The sequence below is a fragment of the Melospiza melodia genome, chromosome 16, assembly GCF_035770615.1.
Source record: "Melospiza melodia melodia isolate bMelMel2 chromosome 16, bMelMel2.pri, whole genome shotgun sequence".
NCBI classification, from domain to species: Eukaryota; Metazoa; Chordata; class Aves; order Passeriformes; family Passerellidae; genus Melospiza; species Melospiza melodia.
In genome coordinates this window covers 12,758,256-12,777,271 of record NC_086209.1, presented here as the reverse complement: position 1 = coordinate 12,777,271, position 19,016 = coordinate 12,758,256, and the positions used below count along the sequence as shown (strand labels likewise).

General features: G+C 37.9%; 1 protein-coding gene across 8 annotated transcripts in view; it reads right to left on the bottom strand.

The window, feature by feature from the left end:
- KLHL13 (kelch like family member 13) overlaps positions 1 to 19,016 on the bottom strand; it is a 78,797-nt gene that overhangs the window by 11,993 nt on the left and 47,788 nt on the right. For all 8 annotated transcript variants that reach the window (XM_063170677.1, XM_063170678.1, XM_063170674.1 and 5 more), the window contains 4 exons: positions 10,466 to 10,607; positions 9,468 to 9,600; positions 8,995 to 9,191; positions 3,123 to 3,918 (listed from right to left, as the gene is read on the bottom strand). In XM_063170677.1, coding sequence (XP_063026747.1) covers positions 3,123 to 3,918; positions 8,995 to 9,191; positions 9,468 to 9,600; positions 10,466 to 10,607 — 1,268 coding nt within the window. The remainder of the gene's footprint in view (positions 1 to 3,122; positions 3,919 to 8,994; positions 9,192 to 9,467; positions 9,601 to 10,465; positions 10,608 to 19,016) is intronic.

Below are 19,016 nucleotides of genomic sequence, written 5' to 3'. Positions count from 1 at the left end.
AATGAATCTGTGGTTTAGTCACAACCCAACTTCCCACAAAGTGTGAGGAAAAGCCCATATATAAAAACTCAAAACTCTACTCAAGGCTTTCAACAGCAGAGCCTGAAGTATTTGGGCAATACCTAATGCACAAGTTTTCTAGAACTTACAGACACAGCTTCTGCCATCATCCAGCACAACTGAACTCTTACAATGAGCTACAAAAATCTTCTTGTCAGAAGAGAAAACAGTCTCCAGTGTTCAGCTGGAATCTGCCAGTGTACTGTTCTTCACAAGTATCTTTGTGAGCCACACCTGCTTTTCCCTTTGTCTCTTTTTATGAAAACTCTTTTTTTGCCCACCTGCCCTCTCCAGGCTGGGCTCCTCCATGCCCAAGGGCTGCTCTCCTGCCTTCTGGGAATACCTCTGGCAGGTGCCTGCCTTGACATTTAAAGGGAACTAACCAGAATTATCTACAATCCTTCCAGGTGTGGTGCTTAATTCTGCACAGCCCTAAGCTGTCACAGGGTTGAAAAAAAATCTCAATTTTAATGTCATAATTCAGGACATTTAAAGGATACATTCACCGCATTCCAACACGTGTACCATATACATGGAAATTCACTCATTCTGTCCAGTGAACATAACCTTTTCAGTAGCATGCACTGGTAAAACAGCAGCTGATTATTCCACTAAAGCAAGTATTACAAATGTAGAAAGTGGCATTTACAAAGTTCTCAGAAGAAGAAACATCTGAAAACAGTTTTCAGAATGTTTGATAGAAAGCCTAAAAAAGTATAATTTTTATTCCCATGAATGTCAGGGGAAAAAAAAATTAGTAACTTTAATCCTTTGGCCCTTTTCCATAAGAGCCCATTTTCCAGAAAGCTCAATTCAGGTTTTGGGAATTTTTCCTCTGTAACAACAGACTGAAATTAGTTTGAACCCAAGGGCAACTTCTTTAATATCTGTCCAACACAGATTTGACCTTCTCTCTTTGAAAAGCCTTAGAGCTTTTCTCTTCTGAACAGAATGGGAAGTTTAAGCTGGATTGCATCTTCCAGTTGTCAAGGTTTATGAAAGAAATATGAAAATGAAAAGTGACTCACCTCACAATTAACAAGGAAAGAACCTGAAGCCCCAAATCAAAGCATCAGAGAGCTACAGTATTTAGCATTTAGAGTGCTCTTCCCACAGAATGATCTGGTGGCATTTTTCAGGTCTATGTGGAAATTGCTACAGCATTTTAATGATATCTTTACAAAAGAATTTTAGATAGGTGATAAATTTTGTATTTTAATTAAAGAAAGCAGAAGAGTTGAGGTCAGCAGAATGATACCGCTGGTTTAATTTAAGGTAACTCCTTCACACACAGGTTGCACTGGCTTAGTGGCAATATTATTTCACATTGATTTTGTCAGACTTGCAACTTTTTCACTGACATTTTTATAACCCTCCTCTGTTCAGATTGTACAGTGCACAAGGTCAGCAATCTGATTATCTGCTATTAATTCATACTGTTAAAAATAGCTCACTGAAGCTATATATCAGTTTTCTGATGCTTAAAGATCAATACCTGTTCTTTTGTACATTTAGTCTTCCAGAGGATATTGAGATTGTTTAGGATGCATTTTCAGGTAAATAGTGGCAATAGTAAAAAATTCTGAAATCCTCAGGATCTGCATCAGAAAATGGCTGTCTAGGGAAAACAGGTTATTGCTAAGCAGCTTCCCATCTTTTTGGAACAGGAGGCATTTTTGCACGTCCCATTTCATCAAACATTGGAATGGAATTAAAATTTCTAGCAAAGCCAGGCCACTTTTTTTCTGGTGGAAGCAGTGTACTGTATATTTCCTATGAAAATTTGCAACGTGACAATGAGTTAAACCTGTGTATGTGAATAACCAAGATGCAATAATTTTAAGAAGCCACAGATCCTGCAGTAGAAATCAAGTTTTGCATGGTTCCAATTAAATATGTTTCTCACTGCACTTACAGATATCTGTGCATTTCTGAAAAGTAAATCTTGGTACCAAGAGGTAGAAGCCACAAAGGGACATGGGACAGTTGAGTATTGGGCTGAAAGCAGAAAACTAAATAATGAGATGTTAGATCTGGTTTAGATATAATATTATGCTAAACTTCCAAGCTGAATCTCTCTAACATTTCAATTTTAAAGCACAGACAAATTTACAGTTGTCTCCTATCCCAGACTTGACTAAATGTTAACCACTATGGCTTTGCACAATGCACTGGATTAATAGGGGTCATCCTCTGCATATTTTATAAACTTACCATGTATTTATTATTTGTTTCTATCTTGTTCTCTGGAAACTGATATGGGCTTTTTCCTTCTGTTTTTGTTTGTTTCCTTCTTTTTTGGAGTTTTTATTTTTGTTTTGTGCATTTGGGTTGGGATTGTTTGTGGGTTTTTTTGGTCAAGCCAAATTAAATATCATTTGCAAGGGGGGAAAAGAAGAGAGACCAGGATCAAGTCATTCAGTCATTTGTACAGATAAGATCATAGGCGAAATATAACATTTTTAATAATTAAAAAGTCCAGAACATCAGAATACCTGAATCTCACTAATCTGTGAGTGAACCAAATCAGTCGTAAGACTAAAACAAAAAAACCCCAAACAAACAAAAAAACCCACCAAAAAAAAGAAAAAAAATCAAAAAAACCCTTGGCATTTCAAATACTATTCCAGAAAAGTTTTTGTCTTTTAAAACATAATGTTCATTTAAGAGTGAGTTTCAGCTAGAGCCATGTATCCTTTAGGAATGGATTTTGTTTCTCAGCTGAAGAAATGATGAATTTTTTCTTTTTAAAACTGCATTTATATTCCCTACACTTACACAGGCAGACACAGATGCTCACTTCATGTTTCCTGGTAAAGGCCAAGACACTGGATAATACACATCAGTACACATGACATTGGAATGGTTTTCTATTGTTTGGTATTGTTTTGTGGGATTCCTTCTAAAATTAACTTCTAAGTGTATCCAGAAAAAATTCTGCATTTGCAGTACTCCCAGAAAGCAGCAGCTCTCCAAAGACCTCAGCTTGTTTCTCTCCACCCACTCCCTGGGCAGAGGGCATTTCCATGCCCAGCACAAGGCAAGGCCCCAGCAGGACTCACCTAGCTCGCCCGCTGCGTTCCGACCTCCGACTGCATACAAATGTCCTTTGAGGGCACTTAGGTGGAAGAAGGTCCGTTTCTCGTTTAGAGATGCCACTTGCATCCACTTGTTGTAGCGCGGATCAAACCTGAAGACCGTGTCCACCGCCGTCTTGCCCTTGGTGTCGTAGTTGCTCTGGCCGCCCACCACGTAGAGGAAGTTGCCGATGACGGCGATGCCGTGCTGGTAGCGCGGCGCGTCCATGGGCGCCAGGGACTTCCACTCGTGGGCCTTCTCGTCGTACATGCGCAGCTCCTTGCTGACCACCAGCTGCTGCCTCAGCACCCCGCCCAGCGTCACCAGGTGCGTGCTGTCCGAGCGGATCGCCGTCCGCTCCGACTGCATCACCGGCTGCATGTACGGCATCATCTGGTAGTTGCTGGCCTCCAGCAGCAAGTTGACGCAGGTGTTGTCAGTCCTCATGAAGTCCACTGTCTGAACGTAGTTGATAAGATCCTGGGGTGTCATCAGGGGAAACCTGATGTTCTTCATGAGCTTGGCGGCGTATTCCATGCGAGGCTCCTCGTAGCGCAGCCAGCGACACGCCGCCTTGAAGAGCTCCAGTTCAGTGCAGTGCTTAAGGCTATTACTTGAAAGCACAAAGGCAAGACGTTCAAAGGGGAGTTTCACAAATTCACCAGTACTTAATAATGCAGGGAAGTTCTTCAGGATGAAATTATTAACATATTTATCCACTTCTGTGAGGTTGTATGTGTTGGCAATTCGCCCAACCTCAACACAGTTTTCCAATGAAACCTATTAAGTAAACAGAAAAAGGGATCAAAATGCTTTCTTAATTTGGTGTCTAAATGATAACATAAAATTTATGAATAATGTAGAATCAGCAATATTTCAGCATTTTGCAGTGCTCAAGGTGATTTACACATGAGCAAATATTCAATGCAGTGTATATATTCCTGACTGCAAAGGGAGACCCAATTTATTCCTTCTTTTGAAGAAAGAACTGAGACAAGTAACAGCAGATGGCACATATTATGTCAAACACCTTATACAATGATGAGGCATAGCAGTTATATAGCACTTCATCTTTGAAAAGCTCTGAAAACATCTTTGTAAGAAAGACATGTGGAAAATAAAGTGAAGGGACAGGTGATCAGCCCAAGGTTATAGAGAGCAAAACAAAAGTCTCACCATTAGACATTTTCTGACACTATTAAAATTGTATTGGCATAATAAAACCACAGAGAACGGCACAGCTAACCCCTGCATGCCACATATTTTGGACAACTAATATTTACAGTGTTCAATCTCATGAATACATTCTTTCAAAACAAAAATGGATCTTTAATAAATCAAGGCAGTGTTCTTACAGACTCTGTTCAAAACTAAATATACGTGTCTTAAAAATAAGACAAAGGTGGTGATTTTAGATCAAACATACATTTTTAAAAAGAATGAACCTAGAAGGATTTCCCATAAAAATACCCAGCTCATTAAATGCTTTAGCAGTATGGATCACACCCTAATTTAACTCAGTACTTGAGCAACTTGGTAATCATCTGTTTTACATTGTAGCTGCATCTATCTTTTTATATCTTTGGCTCCTGAATTTCTAAGGTCACTTGGGATCCAAGGCACAGGAAGGAAGAAACACGCCAGGAATGGGGCAAACTTGTGGTGGGTTTTCAGTGAACCCAGCCAGTTCCTTTCAGGAAGCTCTCTGGTACATGTGCCCAGCAAGTCAATCAAATGCTTCTTGCTAAGAATTGCAGCTTTTTTGCATTCAAACCTTATTCCAGACCAAGCTTCATTTACACATGTTCTAGTCTCTGTGCATGTCAGTCCTACTCAGTGTCAACCATTTCCACAAGTTTGTGATTCTCATTACATTCCTAATGCCAGAAGAATTTAAGCTTACAAATCTCACAGTTATTTTAAAAAAAGATTATAAAGATTGAGGACTGGACCTGACTGGAGCCTAAGAATTCAAAAACCTTCAAATGACTTCTGGTCATGACAGAGATTAGAAGATTTTAATGCTGTATAACTCAATCTGATCATTGTCCTTTAATACCAGACAATTCAAATGTCTAAGAGTACAGGAATAGGAGATTTTCTTAATTCACTAGAAACTGATCTAACTTGCCCTAGAGTTAAGATCTACAGTCATCCCAAGTGTTCATTCACGCATCTTGAAACATCTACTAATCCTCTAATCAGGTCCTATCTATAAAATGAATGTGCAGGAGACTGTCAGGAGTTCTAGTACGAAAATATTTGTACTTTATATACATGGAAATAATTTTTGTATTACATGACAGACCACATAGATTATATAAAAATATAATCACACCAACTAGCAAATTATATTGCAAAGACTTAAAAGTCATAAAAATATATATTCTAGGTTCTTAAATCCTGAGCCAAAAAATAATCCTTCAACAGAAAGAAATGCTATAGCTACTTCTACTTGAATATTCAAAACAGGATGGAGTTCAGCACAATAATGTTATTTAAATAAATATTTCAGTTACACAAACATTGGGGGTTTCTGGTTTTTTTAGAAGTTTGACTTATGCTATGGTTCTGTGTGGAAATCAGTCAACCAGGAACTCTTCAATGAAGAGAAGGAATGCCTACTCTGGAAATCCCACTGAAGTGAACAGGAGGAATGGAAATATCAGGTAAAAATACATACACTGTACAGTCTATCCAATAACAAGTAAAAATACTCACAAGGAAAGAGTTAAAAGCCATAGACATTCAAACAGCTAAGGAGCTCCACAAGGAGTTGAGAATTTCAGTTAAATAAATCCTATTTTATATGGATTTTGACTACTGAGCAGAGCTGCTCACTCACATTACTCATTGTAATTGCTCATTACAAAACAGAAGTTGTAGAAAATACTAAAAAGCTTTTCAAAAAAGAAAGGTCAAGCACAGCACCATGTTACAAAAGCCAAAGTACTTTCTTGAGAAAGCAGTTCACTTAATTCTTTGAAATTTTGGTAGCAACCACTTCCCAAGCTCTCATAAAAACTTAACTGACTATAAAATACTACAAAACTGGGCACAGCCAAATGATTGCAAGTATGAGAGCCTTGGAGAACAGCTCAGGAAAAGCAGCATGCACAAAAAAATCCAGCCCTCAAACCCAGCAGCACAAAACAATCAGGTGTCTGACTTTGTTTTGTGTCAGTGGCTGTCAGACACTGAAGCATTTAATGCAGTGCTTCAAAGGGTCAAAGTTTAAAAGAGCAAACAAACCCCTGAAACCCTCAAATTTTCCTATGAGCTCCCATTGACAGAAGCCCAGAAAAAACAGCACAGAAATTTGACCAGCTCAGAAAACAGAATCCATTTTACCCCTACAGTACAAAGTCAAATTTCTGGTGGCTGTCAGAGCTGGTCCCAGGGTTAAATCCCACACTCCCACAAAACAGATCCTCCATCCTCAGATAACGCATTTTTTTTGACAAGACACAACTTCCAAGTATTAAGCCTTCAATATTTGATTTTTTTCCTAGTAGTTACAAAAGTGTAAAGCACCAAATTATAGATAGAATAAAATTTTTTTGCAGGTACATCCAAGACATTAATTTTCAATGTTTGGGAATGTTTTCTTTAATTACAGTGTAACAACCCTTTCCCCATTACCCTGTAATTTTCCTAAGTGCTGTAATTCACTTGGGCAAGTTTCTCATCTTCCTCCATTTTGTACATTGCTGCTACTTTTGCAAAATCAGTGTTGTGTCTAGAACTCACTATCCTGAAAACATTTCCACAGCATTTTAATGAATTTTATTTACATTACAGCTCAGTTAGATGTGAATGTGAGAGTAGTTGTCTATTGCACAGCTATAATTATTGAAAACCAATAGTAACAGTAAAACTGAAAACATCCTGGGAAGTATTGCACTGTTTTCTCTGAGAGTTTGTCTGGTTGCAGAGCAAAGACAATCAGCGCAATGGGATACTTGACAGGAGGGGTGTAAATGCAGAGCAAATAAAAAAAAAACCACTTTCAAGTCATCTACAACAGATATTGTTCTTTGAAGGTCTCATTATTTTTGTTACATAAATTAAGCTCTTACCTTAGGCTTTGGTTTTTCTTTGTAAATATTTCCAATACCCTCTTAGAAAGTACACAATTACATTATGCCTTACATAAACTGACTTCTATAATCTCTTTAATAATGGACTCCCCTGATAATTGAAAGACAATTAAGCATTTGTCTGGGAATGGTTACCTCAGCTCTCAAGCCAGCTAACTTCAGTAGAAATAAGCTCAATGCTTGCTCAGAATATTCATTTAAATTATGGAAATGCTCCTTCAAAAAGAAGCTCATATGCTCAACAACTCTTGTTTCAACAATTTTAGAAGTAAGATAATTCAAAAATTCTTTACATAAAGATGCTAAGAACATAACTAGGCTAACAGAACAACCTCAGTTTTGTACTTCCTCTACAGCTATACCATGAATGAGATTATGTTCCCTCAGACATCAGTCTAAATGAAAGTATTCCCCAAAAAAATCCCAATAAAATTAAGAGAATTAACAAAGTCTTCCTCATTCTTTGGAAATGAAATGCAGTATCAAACAAGATATTTCTTATTTGAACAAAAACAGTGACTGAGTCAACATCACAAGTGAACATACTTTCAGAGAATGAGCATTTTAAACAATAACACGATTCAATATGAAAAAAGTTCTTTCCTTCACACAGCAAAATAAACAAGGAGCTGCTCTACCCAGAAAGGGGAAAGGCCACCACAGTGTCCCCAGGGCTCAGCTCCCATCAGAAGGAGCCCTTTTCAAATACCTGATTCAAAACAACACCAAGACCTTTTCCCAAGCTGGTATTTATAGTAATGTCAAACCTGGAGAGGCATCATTTTGGAGGGAAAAAAACCACTGAGCAAGATATAATAGATGGGGTAGGATTGAAGAGTATTAAGCTTAATGGAATATTATCACAACATTATCAGACAGGTCACTTATAAAATGTCTCCAAATTAAAAGCAAGATGGCATTATCAAGCCTGAATATCTCCAACACATCATAGGAAACAAATTGCTGTTATTACCAGCTTAGAATCCTCTGGTTTGCATAAATCCTGGTACATATTTTCAGTTAGGGAGGCCACATTTCTGAGCCTGTGCTCTGCAGAGCAACAGGAATACCTGCTTCTTTATTTCTCATTACAGAATTGAAAAGCTGATTTCCAAATAATTCTGTAATTTGTGCGGAACACACCTGTTAAAGTCAGAGTTCTAGTGAGATATATAAGCATTTAACATCAACACTAGAAAACCTCCAGTGAGCATTAAAAATAACAGCAGAATGTCTCTCCAGGCAGAACTGCTCTTGCAGCACTGCTGTTCTATAGCCCCACAGAGCAGGAGCTCCTCACTGCTGGCAGGGCAGGGGAGGTAGTGAGGGATCCTCTCTGGATATTGCTTTCATCCTTGTTAGAGTCAGAAAACAGCTAACTGCACCCCATGGAGATGGAGGGGCTGTAAATACAGGAATAAAGTGACAGTAACTGAAGCACACCTAATGAATGCAGCAAGCAGATAATACCAGAGTGACTGCACTCATGCAGGGAGACCCTGAAACATCTCAAATCAGACATGTAAGGGAAGAATTTCAATGTGGTGAAACATTTGTATCAAACTCATGCTGAATGCAATACTCAGAAGAAAACCAAGTTTTTCAAGGAAACTATAAAGCAAATTTCTTCTCTGTGAATAATGGCAAGTTTTAGACATAACTTTGATTTTTACATAAGTCAGTGGCATTATAGAAGAAAAAACAAAACTACATATCAAGGCCTTAAACACTGTAAATGGGAAACAAATAGTCTTACCCCAGAGATAAGAAATACTTTACAGAAGTCCAAAACAGGTAAAATCTGCAAAAAACTGGCAGCTTCCAGTGTGTCCTGAAGGTTGTCCATATTAAGGGAAAGTTTTGCAGTATAGATGAAATCAATGATCTTCTTTAGGCCTATTTTGTTCACACCATGAAGCTTAATGCACATTAAATCTTGTTCCTTCATTCCTCCTGAAACAGACATGCAGGTAAATGTTAATGACCATTTTGATGGGGTTGAAACTATTTCATAAATTTAGAGATAACTAAAACATAATTTTAAAATTTAATTTAAAACCCCATATGCAATAGTAGAGAGAGATGTTTAGTCCACAGTGTTGTTTGCAGTCCTGGACTGATTCACAAAAAAATCAGTGAACTCAACACTGAACTTGTGTCTGAGTGTCTGAATTAGAGCAATTTGGAGTAGCAAATTGGAGACAGACATGGCTTTAATAAAAACACCACCTGTGAACATGGCCTTGAAGTAATCACTTGCAGAAGCCATCATTGCTCTGTGCACAGGGAACACCTCATCACCATCTCCAGGAACGAGCGTCACGTCACAGAGCAAACCTTCCACCCGCAGCTGGTCAAAGCCCTGCAGGAAAAGCACAATGCAAAGCATCCCTTGGATTTGGGAGGACAGCAGGAATCTCTTATTTCCCTTATGTAAATATTTATTTAATTTCATGTACATGTGAGGAATAGGTCCAAAAAAGTGACAAAGAAATAATTTGTCATCTTAAAACCATTATCTGTAATATGTTCAATGATTTGTATTCATTGAAGACAAGCAGAATCATCATTATTTTCCAGATACAGCTGATGAATGCCAAGTACACCAGGCCCTGGAAAGTAGTTTTATTCAAATAATTAAGTTATTTTCAGGAAGGAGTTTATTTTGTAAGCTTTCACCATAGCAGTTGTTTCAGGGAGGGACTGCTACCTGTTTTGGACCTACCCCTTCTGGTCACATATGCATTCTAGATATAATTCTGTTCCACAGCAATTTAAGGGGTTTATTGTCTCTATGGATGTTCTACCACACAGTAGTGCCATAGTCAGACCCAGCACAGGGCATTACACCAAACCTGGCAGGGCTCTGCCTCTTAGCAACATGCTTAATGTAATTAAATAATGATATTTAAGTGAGCTTCTTTCATACAGCTGTCACATCAGAGTTTAAATGCTGTTACCTCTAAGAACTTGAGAGTGGACTGGGATATGACCCCAGGAGAAGGCCAGGTTTGTTTTGCAAGCTGCTGCTGAAAGTTGAGCCTCTATCTCACAGGAAAGCAAGTCCCAAGCCATGTTTGCTTGTGGGCATTGACAGCCCAAAAACATGAGAGTTTTTGAGGCTCTACAGGAATTACTAGATTAATGAAATCTATTGAGTGGACACATTGTTTAGAGCAGCCAAAAATCTCAGTACAGCTCAATACAGGATGAGAATATTTCATTACCTGTAACACCACAGAACTGTGAGTATTGCTGGTGAAAAACCTGGTGGTTCCTGTCTTCGAAGACTGCAGGTGGGCAGAGACGCCCATATCGCTGCTGCCAAGAGACACTTTCATATGAGGATCCTCCTCTTCCACCAGGGATCTAGGGGAATTGGAACAGAGAAACCTCAACACCAAAGCCAGTTTCATTCAGTGATCTTTTGTTTTAAACCCACAGTCTTCTGGAATGAAATGTAGCAGCACGGGGGCTACAGGAAAAAAAATCAGCAGGCAACAGAAGCAGTCCTTAGTGGTTCCCTTCAGCTAATTCAAGAAAGTGAAGGGTTAACAGTCTCTAACAGTCCCTAAAAAGGCATAACTGCTTTTTTGATTGTAAGTTTTTCCTTTTCCTTCCATCCCCAGCTCCCTGATTTAGACACTTGAACATTGTTATTTCTACAATCCAGTGTTGTAGAATGTTTATAGAGGTTTCATCTGGTTTCCAAAATTAAGCATCTTAGCTTTTCCTTGCCAAACTGGTGAAACATTGAAACTCTAAGTATAATATTAAAAAAAAGTATTTTCATTCTTGCAGCTTGCATTACCTCATCCATGCATGACTATTTATAATAGAAAACATACATCATGGAGTTTCAAGCTGCAGTTGGAGTTTTTAACCTGCTTTTAGAAACACACAATAGAACTCCTTCAGGATATGATATCCAGTATTCTGCTACTGTCCAGGCAAACATGTCATAATTTTAATTTAAGATGTGATTCCAAGCAATTACTGTCCAAATCTAGACAGGACAAGCTAATTTTAGGTAGAATTGTTAAAGAATTACTGCAGTGTTATTAGCCTACTATTTTAGTCTTCAGATATAAATTAGGTTACATCTGAGAGCCTAACTAGGCTAACCTGTAATTATTATACAATGTTAATAAAATTCTTCTACAGAAATATTAACAACTAGTTTCTGTAATTTCTGTGATTTAATGTTCTACCTATGAGCCTGTATAGAGGTCTAATGAATATGTACACAATTTTAATTAGCAAACAAAAGCTATAAATCTACAGAAGAGGGCATCTCCATTTTTAATCAAGTATTTCCATATCTCAAAAAATATTTATAGCTCTTTGACATAATTACTGCAAATTTCAGATACAGAAAGTTTTCCAAAATTTAAACATGCAGGTTAAAACATTGGCCCTTCAAACCAGTTTCAGAAATTACTTTAAGTAACAAGAATGTGCTTAAATCCCCCTCCTTGTCCCCAGTTTGGTTATGATCACATAGTCAAAAGGAAAAATCTGGAATTTGTGGAAGAAAAATAATTTTCATAATTTCCTTTTTTTAAAAAAACATTTACCCCCATATTCTTTGGGTACAAAGACCACGTAGAGCACTTTCTGAAACTCACATATTACCCTCATAGCATTGAAGTGCCTTGTTCAAAGCCATGAGTACAAAAGGTCAGCTACAAAAACATATTCAAAACAAATTCACCATTCAACAGAGTACATGGGTTTGAAACAGCGAGATTTTATGCACACAGACATAACATTGTAGGAACAAGGGTACATCTGAGCAGCTGTGACTTCTAATGTACTCAGCTGAATAAACTAATGTGGATGAACTGCAGCATGCAAGATTTGTGCTATTTTTGAAACACAATTATCTCTATTTTATAAAACAAATCCAGAGTCATTTAATAAAGTTTACAGGGTATACCTTCAAAAGAGCTCTCCAAACTATTTCTGCATCCAACAAACACAACTATGCAACAGAGCAGCAAGCAGTTGCTGGCTCACAACCCAAAATATTTTTGTTCAGTCAGTTCTAGGGTGTTTTGGGTTTGGTGATTTCTGTTTATTTCAGTTTTCATACAATCGCATGGAGGCAAGAGTCTCACATAATTTCAAAGGACATCCACTCTCTAAATTTGTACTTGTCTTCCTGAGAAGAAATACAAAATAATGTGGGGAGACTTGCAAGCATGGGAGTGAAGAACAACAGATTCAACAAGCATGAATCTGACTCTTTGCTCTTGAAGCATCTTCCCAAAATGTCAGATCAGATAAAAGTTACATGAAGGATTATTTAAAATACTTTCTCTGAACTCAGAAGAAAATAGAAAGTGAACACATCGTTTAAAATCATTATAAAAAGAAACAGACAAGTAAACCAACCTCCTTGGCTGTTTGGAGTGGGCTTTTTACCATGTTTGCCACATCACTGCTTGACTTCCTGACAGACAGCATAATTCATAAGTTTTACAAATGAAGGCAAAGACCTTGAGCATGATTCATTTATTCCAAGGACAGCTGGAATAATGGAAGCATTTTTCTGAACATGACACACAACTTCCCATAGCTCGGTTCTCTACAGGTTATCCTCCATAGAACACAATGCCTTGTTAAAACTGCACAGTCAACACAGAGGATATAATAAATATTAAAATACTTGCAATACCTAAAAGTAGACATTGGACATGCCTTGTGTGGCCATAAGCAGTTCTCTACCTGATTTTCAATATATAATGAGCAGTTCTCTATCACACACAAGCTCAGCAGTTCACCACCTGAAGCTCTTCTGCAGAAAAGATTTTCACTATTTCTCTTCTACATTTGCTGTTATGTATGGACAGAAACTTGCACACGTGAATGAAGCATTAAAAACTGCAAATTCCACCCTGTGAAAATTCACCAGAGTATAACTTTTATAATTCTAGTCCTAAAAATTAACTTGGCTGATTCCGTATTAATAAAGACAAGTAGATGATATTAATCCTAATAGACTTTGGCTTGTATCTAAACAACTATGACAAAAAAAAAATTGTGAGGTGGGGTTTTTGCTTCTTTGTGGGACCTTGAGGATTTTTGTTTGATTTGCTGTTGTTAAATACACCACTACAGCTTAACAGTTCTGGAGGGCTGAGCACCCTCTCCTTTCTGCAGAAAGTGACATTCAGGAGCTGGGTTTGGCAGAAGTTCCAAAGCAAGTCAGCAATAACACCTGGCAATAAGGCACTGATCCCCTGAATTCCAGCCCTGTGACATTCACCAAGAGGGAAAGATCACTCCCAGAGCAACCACAAATTCTGCCTTTGTCACTGGCTCGGTAGCAGCTCAGCATTTATCTCCACGCACCACCAAGAACCTGGTTTTGTTAGACAAGGTGAAACTACAACAGTGCTTTAGCTCTGTGTAAACTGCAATACACAAAAAGCAAAACCCAAGCATTGCATCACATACCCTGCAACAAAATCTTGAAGTATTCAGAATGTAGCTTCTGTTGCAGGGGCTGTAACATTAAGATTCAGAAATAACTCTGCCATTCACACCCAGAACAGATGGGAAGTGAGCTGAATGTCCAACTGACTTCCCAACAAAACCACAGTAAGTACATCTGTCTTGTTTGGACACTCACCAAAGGCATTACTTACATTTATCAACATAGGTCTACTAAGCACTATCATTAACTCAATAGTAATGAAGATAAACATATTGATTTTTTTTTACTTTAAGTACAGTATATCACAATTAAGCATACTACCAAAGGAGAAAGTTAATTCACTTTCTAATTAATTCTATTGTTTTGATCAATAGAAATCATTAAACAAGAAGTACAGCAGTACTATTTTTAACCAGAGTTTTAAAGAGTTAGGAAACAAAAGTTAAAAGAAGTTAAAACTACAGTCGCATGTAGTGAGAATTCACCACAAGCTGCTCTAAATGTAGATGTTAAAATCACCTTCAACACACTTGGTCTGGAGAGGGTTGAACATTACAATAGTTAGCCAAGAGAATGTTGGAGTTGAATGTGAAATGAATATTAACACTGCCAGAGGAAGGCACAGGAGCTGCCTGACTCTCTGCAACCTCTGGGAAGCAGTGGCTTGCAGCTCAGAGAGAGGTGCCAGAGGTTAATTAGTTGCTATCACAAGCTAGGTTGAATCAGAATTTTCTTTCTAACCACATGTTGATTCTTTCAAGTACAGCACAGTTTTTTCCTAGAGGCTACAACCAAATGTGCTTTTCTCATGACTCCAAGTTAATCCTCCAAGTACTTCCAACAGATATTTTTGGAGTGATGAAATACAGAGTGTTCATTATATGGATATTAACATGCTTTAACTTTCCAGCAAATACTGACAGATTTCACTGGCTGGAGTTACAATATGATTCACAGAGGCAAATTGCTTTCTAAACCACTTAGCAAGTATTAACCTGTTAAAATAGTTCAGAGGCATCCAGGTGATGATAAGCAAAGATCCTTGAAAATTGTGATAGATTTTATTCTCAAATAGAATATTCAAATCATGCAGTTCCATTTTGTAGAGCTTAGTGGGACAAATGAAATAAACCAATATTCTGACATTTTCTTCAGAAGTAGTTGAGTTTATTCTGATGCAACAGGAACAAGGCAACTAAGAATATTATTGGGATTTTTTCATTTCCATCAGTAATCCATTCATCTATTTCTCAGACTACTGTAGAAACTCTTTGAAAACAAAGTAAGGAGATCAGCCTACAGCTACAGATATTTTAGAGTGCATGTTCTCCAATTTATTTAAAACCCAGTCTTTACATAACTCAGTAAAAGCTTTGCCAAAGCCAGATCAGCCAGAGAGCGAGCTCTTAATTTGGTGAAGCTCAATAGCTCATTTTTGAAAGGACTATAACCTTATTTTCTCTGTCAAATTACTGTTCAATGAACCATGACCACAAGTGTTCTGGTCACTGGTAAAATGGCTTCTGCTGCAATCACCCCTGGCATGTGCCAGGACTCTGGTATTTATCAGGAAACAAGGACAGAGATTTCAATTTCATATTAGGTTATTCTTATTGCAGGCCAAATCTTTATGATTTTATGACCGATCAAAACAAAAAAAAAAACCAAAAAATAAAACCCTGGTACATCCCAGGGCTATCCTACACATGCACATATGCATGTAATTCATTAATGAGCCTATTAATTAAAAGGCCAGAAAAATACAAGTAATTTTTTACTTTGTATGCATAATCTGCTAAAAAGTATTTAAGTAAGCTTAGTCTCCAAAAAACCCAAAAATTATTGTCTATATTGCTGTCTTCTCATTATGAACAGGTGTTCCAACTTACTGAGTAATGAATTTAGGAATTCCTTAACAAAGTACCTGGCCACTTTGGAGCTCAGTAAGCAGAACTGATAGGGAAGCATTGTATTAAAGAAAATCTCATATTTTTTAAGAAATTCAAATATTAGCATAATGTAGATGAAAAAATTATGCAATCATGGTATTTCACATTTCCATTCCATATCTTCTACTCATACAATTTCAAAAAACCCTTTATTCAGGCAAAGAAGTTACTTTTATACTTGTCCTCACCTAAAATAACATCATTTCCTTTTATTACTACTTTTTATCAAGAATTTCTAATTTAATTCTTTTATGGTATCAGGAACCCAGTAAAACTAACCAGCTTTTATCAACTGCTAATGGTTTCTTATTACAAAAAAGTTTCTATAGGAAATGCAAGTTCACATTTTAAAACAGATACACGACTCCAGCTAGGAGAGAAAAGGAAGAGAAAAGGTCATTTTTGTGCCAGTGGGTTGACATAGCAAGTTAACTCCTGTCCACAGACCAAGGAGCAGGTTCAGACTTCAGCTCTGGCTTTGGGGCACACAGGAGCTGCCACTGCTGCTGCTCAAGAGGCAAATGGAGCATGAACACAAGAACAACACTGGAGGGCAGGACCTAAATTGCTCTGCATGGATCACCTCTGTGACACACATACTGCATTAGGAGTGGGAATCATGCCTTTCTTTCCTTTATCACTTTCACCAGTTGTCCTACACTACTGGATTCAGATGTCACTGTTTTTACTGGACAGTTAAAAGACCAAATTTTTATTAGATGAACTTGAGGCGGCTGCTGAAACTAAAAACACCTTGTATTTGTCAGGCTACTGACTTTCTTTGAAATGCTATTTAATTAGGTTCACTTGAAAGGAGCCACCACAATCAGAAGTTTACAGATCTTTTGCCTCAAGTGAATTATCATTGCACTGTAACTGCTGCGAATGCAATCTCCTAAAACAGTTAATTGCAGCTAGTGCCAAATACTGTTCACTTTGGACAATGCTCTGATGTTTATATTTTAATATTTCACTTTTTACACCTCATCTTTTTCATACATTACATGGGCAGCAGTAACAGCTGAACATTTAAAAATATTTGCTTAGTAACTTCATACTGAGCTCTTTTAAATCTCCACTCCAGGAGAAAGCCACAAAGTAAAACATACTATTTCTTAAATTAAAAAGCAAATAGATGTCCCATTTTCCACCTTTCCTCTAAAGTGAGGGTGCTCTGTAAAAGAGAACATAAAAACAGGCTCTATACAATAGACCAAAGCAGTGAGAAGTGGAGTTTTTACTTTGACAAGGCTCTGGCCAAGGAAGCAGGAGATGAGGATACAGCTCTTGCAAACCCCCCAAATCCAGCAGAAAGGAAGAAGGTCATTTGTGGGCACACAGTGATGGGCAGAGGCAGGCAGGGCTCCAGCCTCACCTGCTGCTCTGACACTCTCACAGCACAGGATGCTCACTGCAGTGACCAGCTGAAGAAGGTGAAGGCAAAGTCAGCACAGGAGCAGCAGAGCCTGAGCAGCTGTGCCAGCACCATCAGCAGAGGCAGCAAGGCTGCACAGGGAACAACAGCCACAACCTCACCTGAGGGACAGGGACAATGACATGTGCTTAACACAGTCAGGCTCCAGGTGAAGCTATTTCTAGAAGCAAAGTTTTGGAGATTAGTACTTAAATGTCAAGCCTTAACCTTTCCTTCCTTTTTTTTTTTTAGTACAGTCAAGTCTCTTAGGACTTCAACATAAAATCACCGTATTGTGTCCAAGCCCACATCAACAGAAATTATGAGAGCTACCACAAACACTCAGGTGATTGAAGACAGGCTCATTGTTTCCAGCACCAGTGGATCTCAATGGCAAGTAGGAGAACACAGAAACAAAGAAACTCCCAACATCACTTAAACCTTTTTGTATCATTTTCCAGTAAGGCCACACTGTGACCACGGCCAGCAGAAAATCAGCTGCCACAAAGCCAGCAGAAGAGGACTGAGCAACATCAACTGTTTAGGTATGATTTCCCAAGAATTTGCACACAGAAAATATTCTCTTCAAAACTCCTTCTTAAACAACCAAACAATCACAGGTCTCAAGCTGTTTGCAGCATAATTACAGCCCGCTGGTTAATTCAAATTTGTTTTCCACAGAAACAAAGCAATATTTGGCTCAGTCACTGCTATAAAGCTTTTGTTCCTAACAGCATTTAATCACTCTGGGAGCCTTAGCATCACATCCACATTTATCTGTTTGACAAAGGGTTTGCATTCATTGAGCCATTCGTAGCTTAAATCTGCAGACTTGCATTGTTTAATGATGCTAAATTAGAAACAGTTCACTAATGACTTTTTGCCAAAGTTGGAGTTTGTCTGTTGATTCCTGCTATTAGAAACAGAAAAAGCAAGGAAATACACATTTTGTGGCTTTTCTACATAGGGAGAACTGTTTTATTCCCTTAATGTTAAAAAAGGTAAAATAGAAGAGTCAGAGGTTTCCCAGTTCAGGCTGGACTAACACTGCATGTATTATCTGCTCTTTATGTTTGGTCTTAAGTACACAACAGTTAAATAAGAAGTTTGACCAGGCAGCTTAATACATCCTGTGTATTACAAAACACAAAACCCGTTCTGCATGCACCAGCAGATTACAGTTGTACCTTGTGTGTCCTTATTTTCCACACACAGAAATCAGTAAATTAACACAATGGCTCCTTAGAGACAAATTTAAGGCTAAGGAGGCACCTGCACATTCAATATTTGGTCAAAGACCACATATGCCACTGTATTCCTGTAACCAAATTAGGAACTACTCCTCTCAAGAGTGTTAGAGGTTTTTTCCCTATATACTGGTCAGAATAATTCTGAAACCTTAAAAGTCAGTAAGATTCTGATTTAGGGTTTGGGTCCTTATCTACCATTCCTCTTGCTCTGTCACTTCTCACAGATGTTTCAGCATTCCTTTATTGCAGTCTGTCTGTAGAGGGGCATTAATTACTTTCAATTGTAAAATATTTTTCCCCTATATGTGATAAAGCATTTAGATCTATGCATGCCAGATAAGAGGGGCATGTGACTTGTTCATCCCATGAAAAACCACAATTGCAATTTAGACATTGATACAATCTTTGTCACCATTGGACAACAGCAATATAGATGCACACTTCCACTTTAGTGTGATAGCTACACATTATTACACTACAATTCCCATTATTACCATTTAGAACAAGCAACTACTATTTTAAAACCCAAATATTCACCAATCATTTTTTTTAAATCCACAGGTAGCCCCATCCAAATGTCAACAGAAAATACCACTTAACACTAGAAAACTCAATGAGTAGAATGTGACTGGACAACAAGATTTTTTGCCTTGACAAAGAAATAATGGCAAAAATAACAAAACTGGAAGAACTGACATGCTGGCAGAACAGGCTAAGTAACAT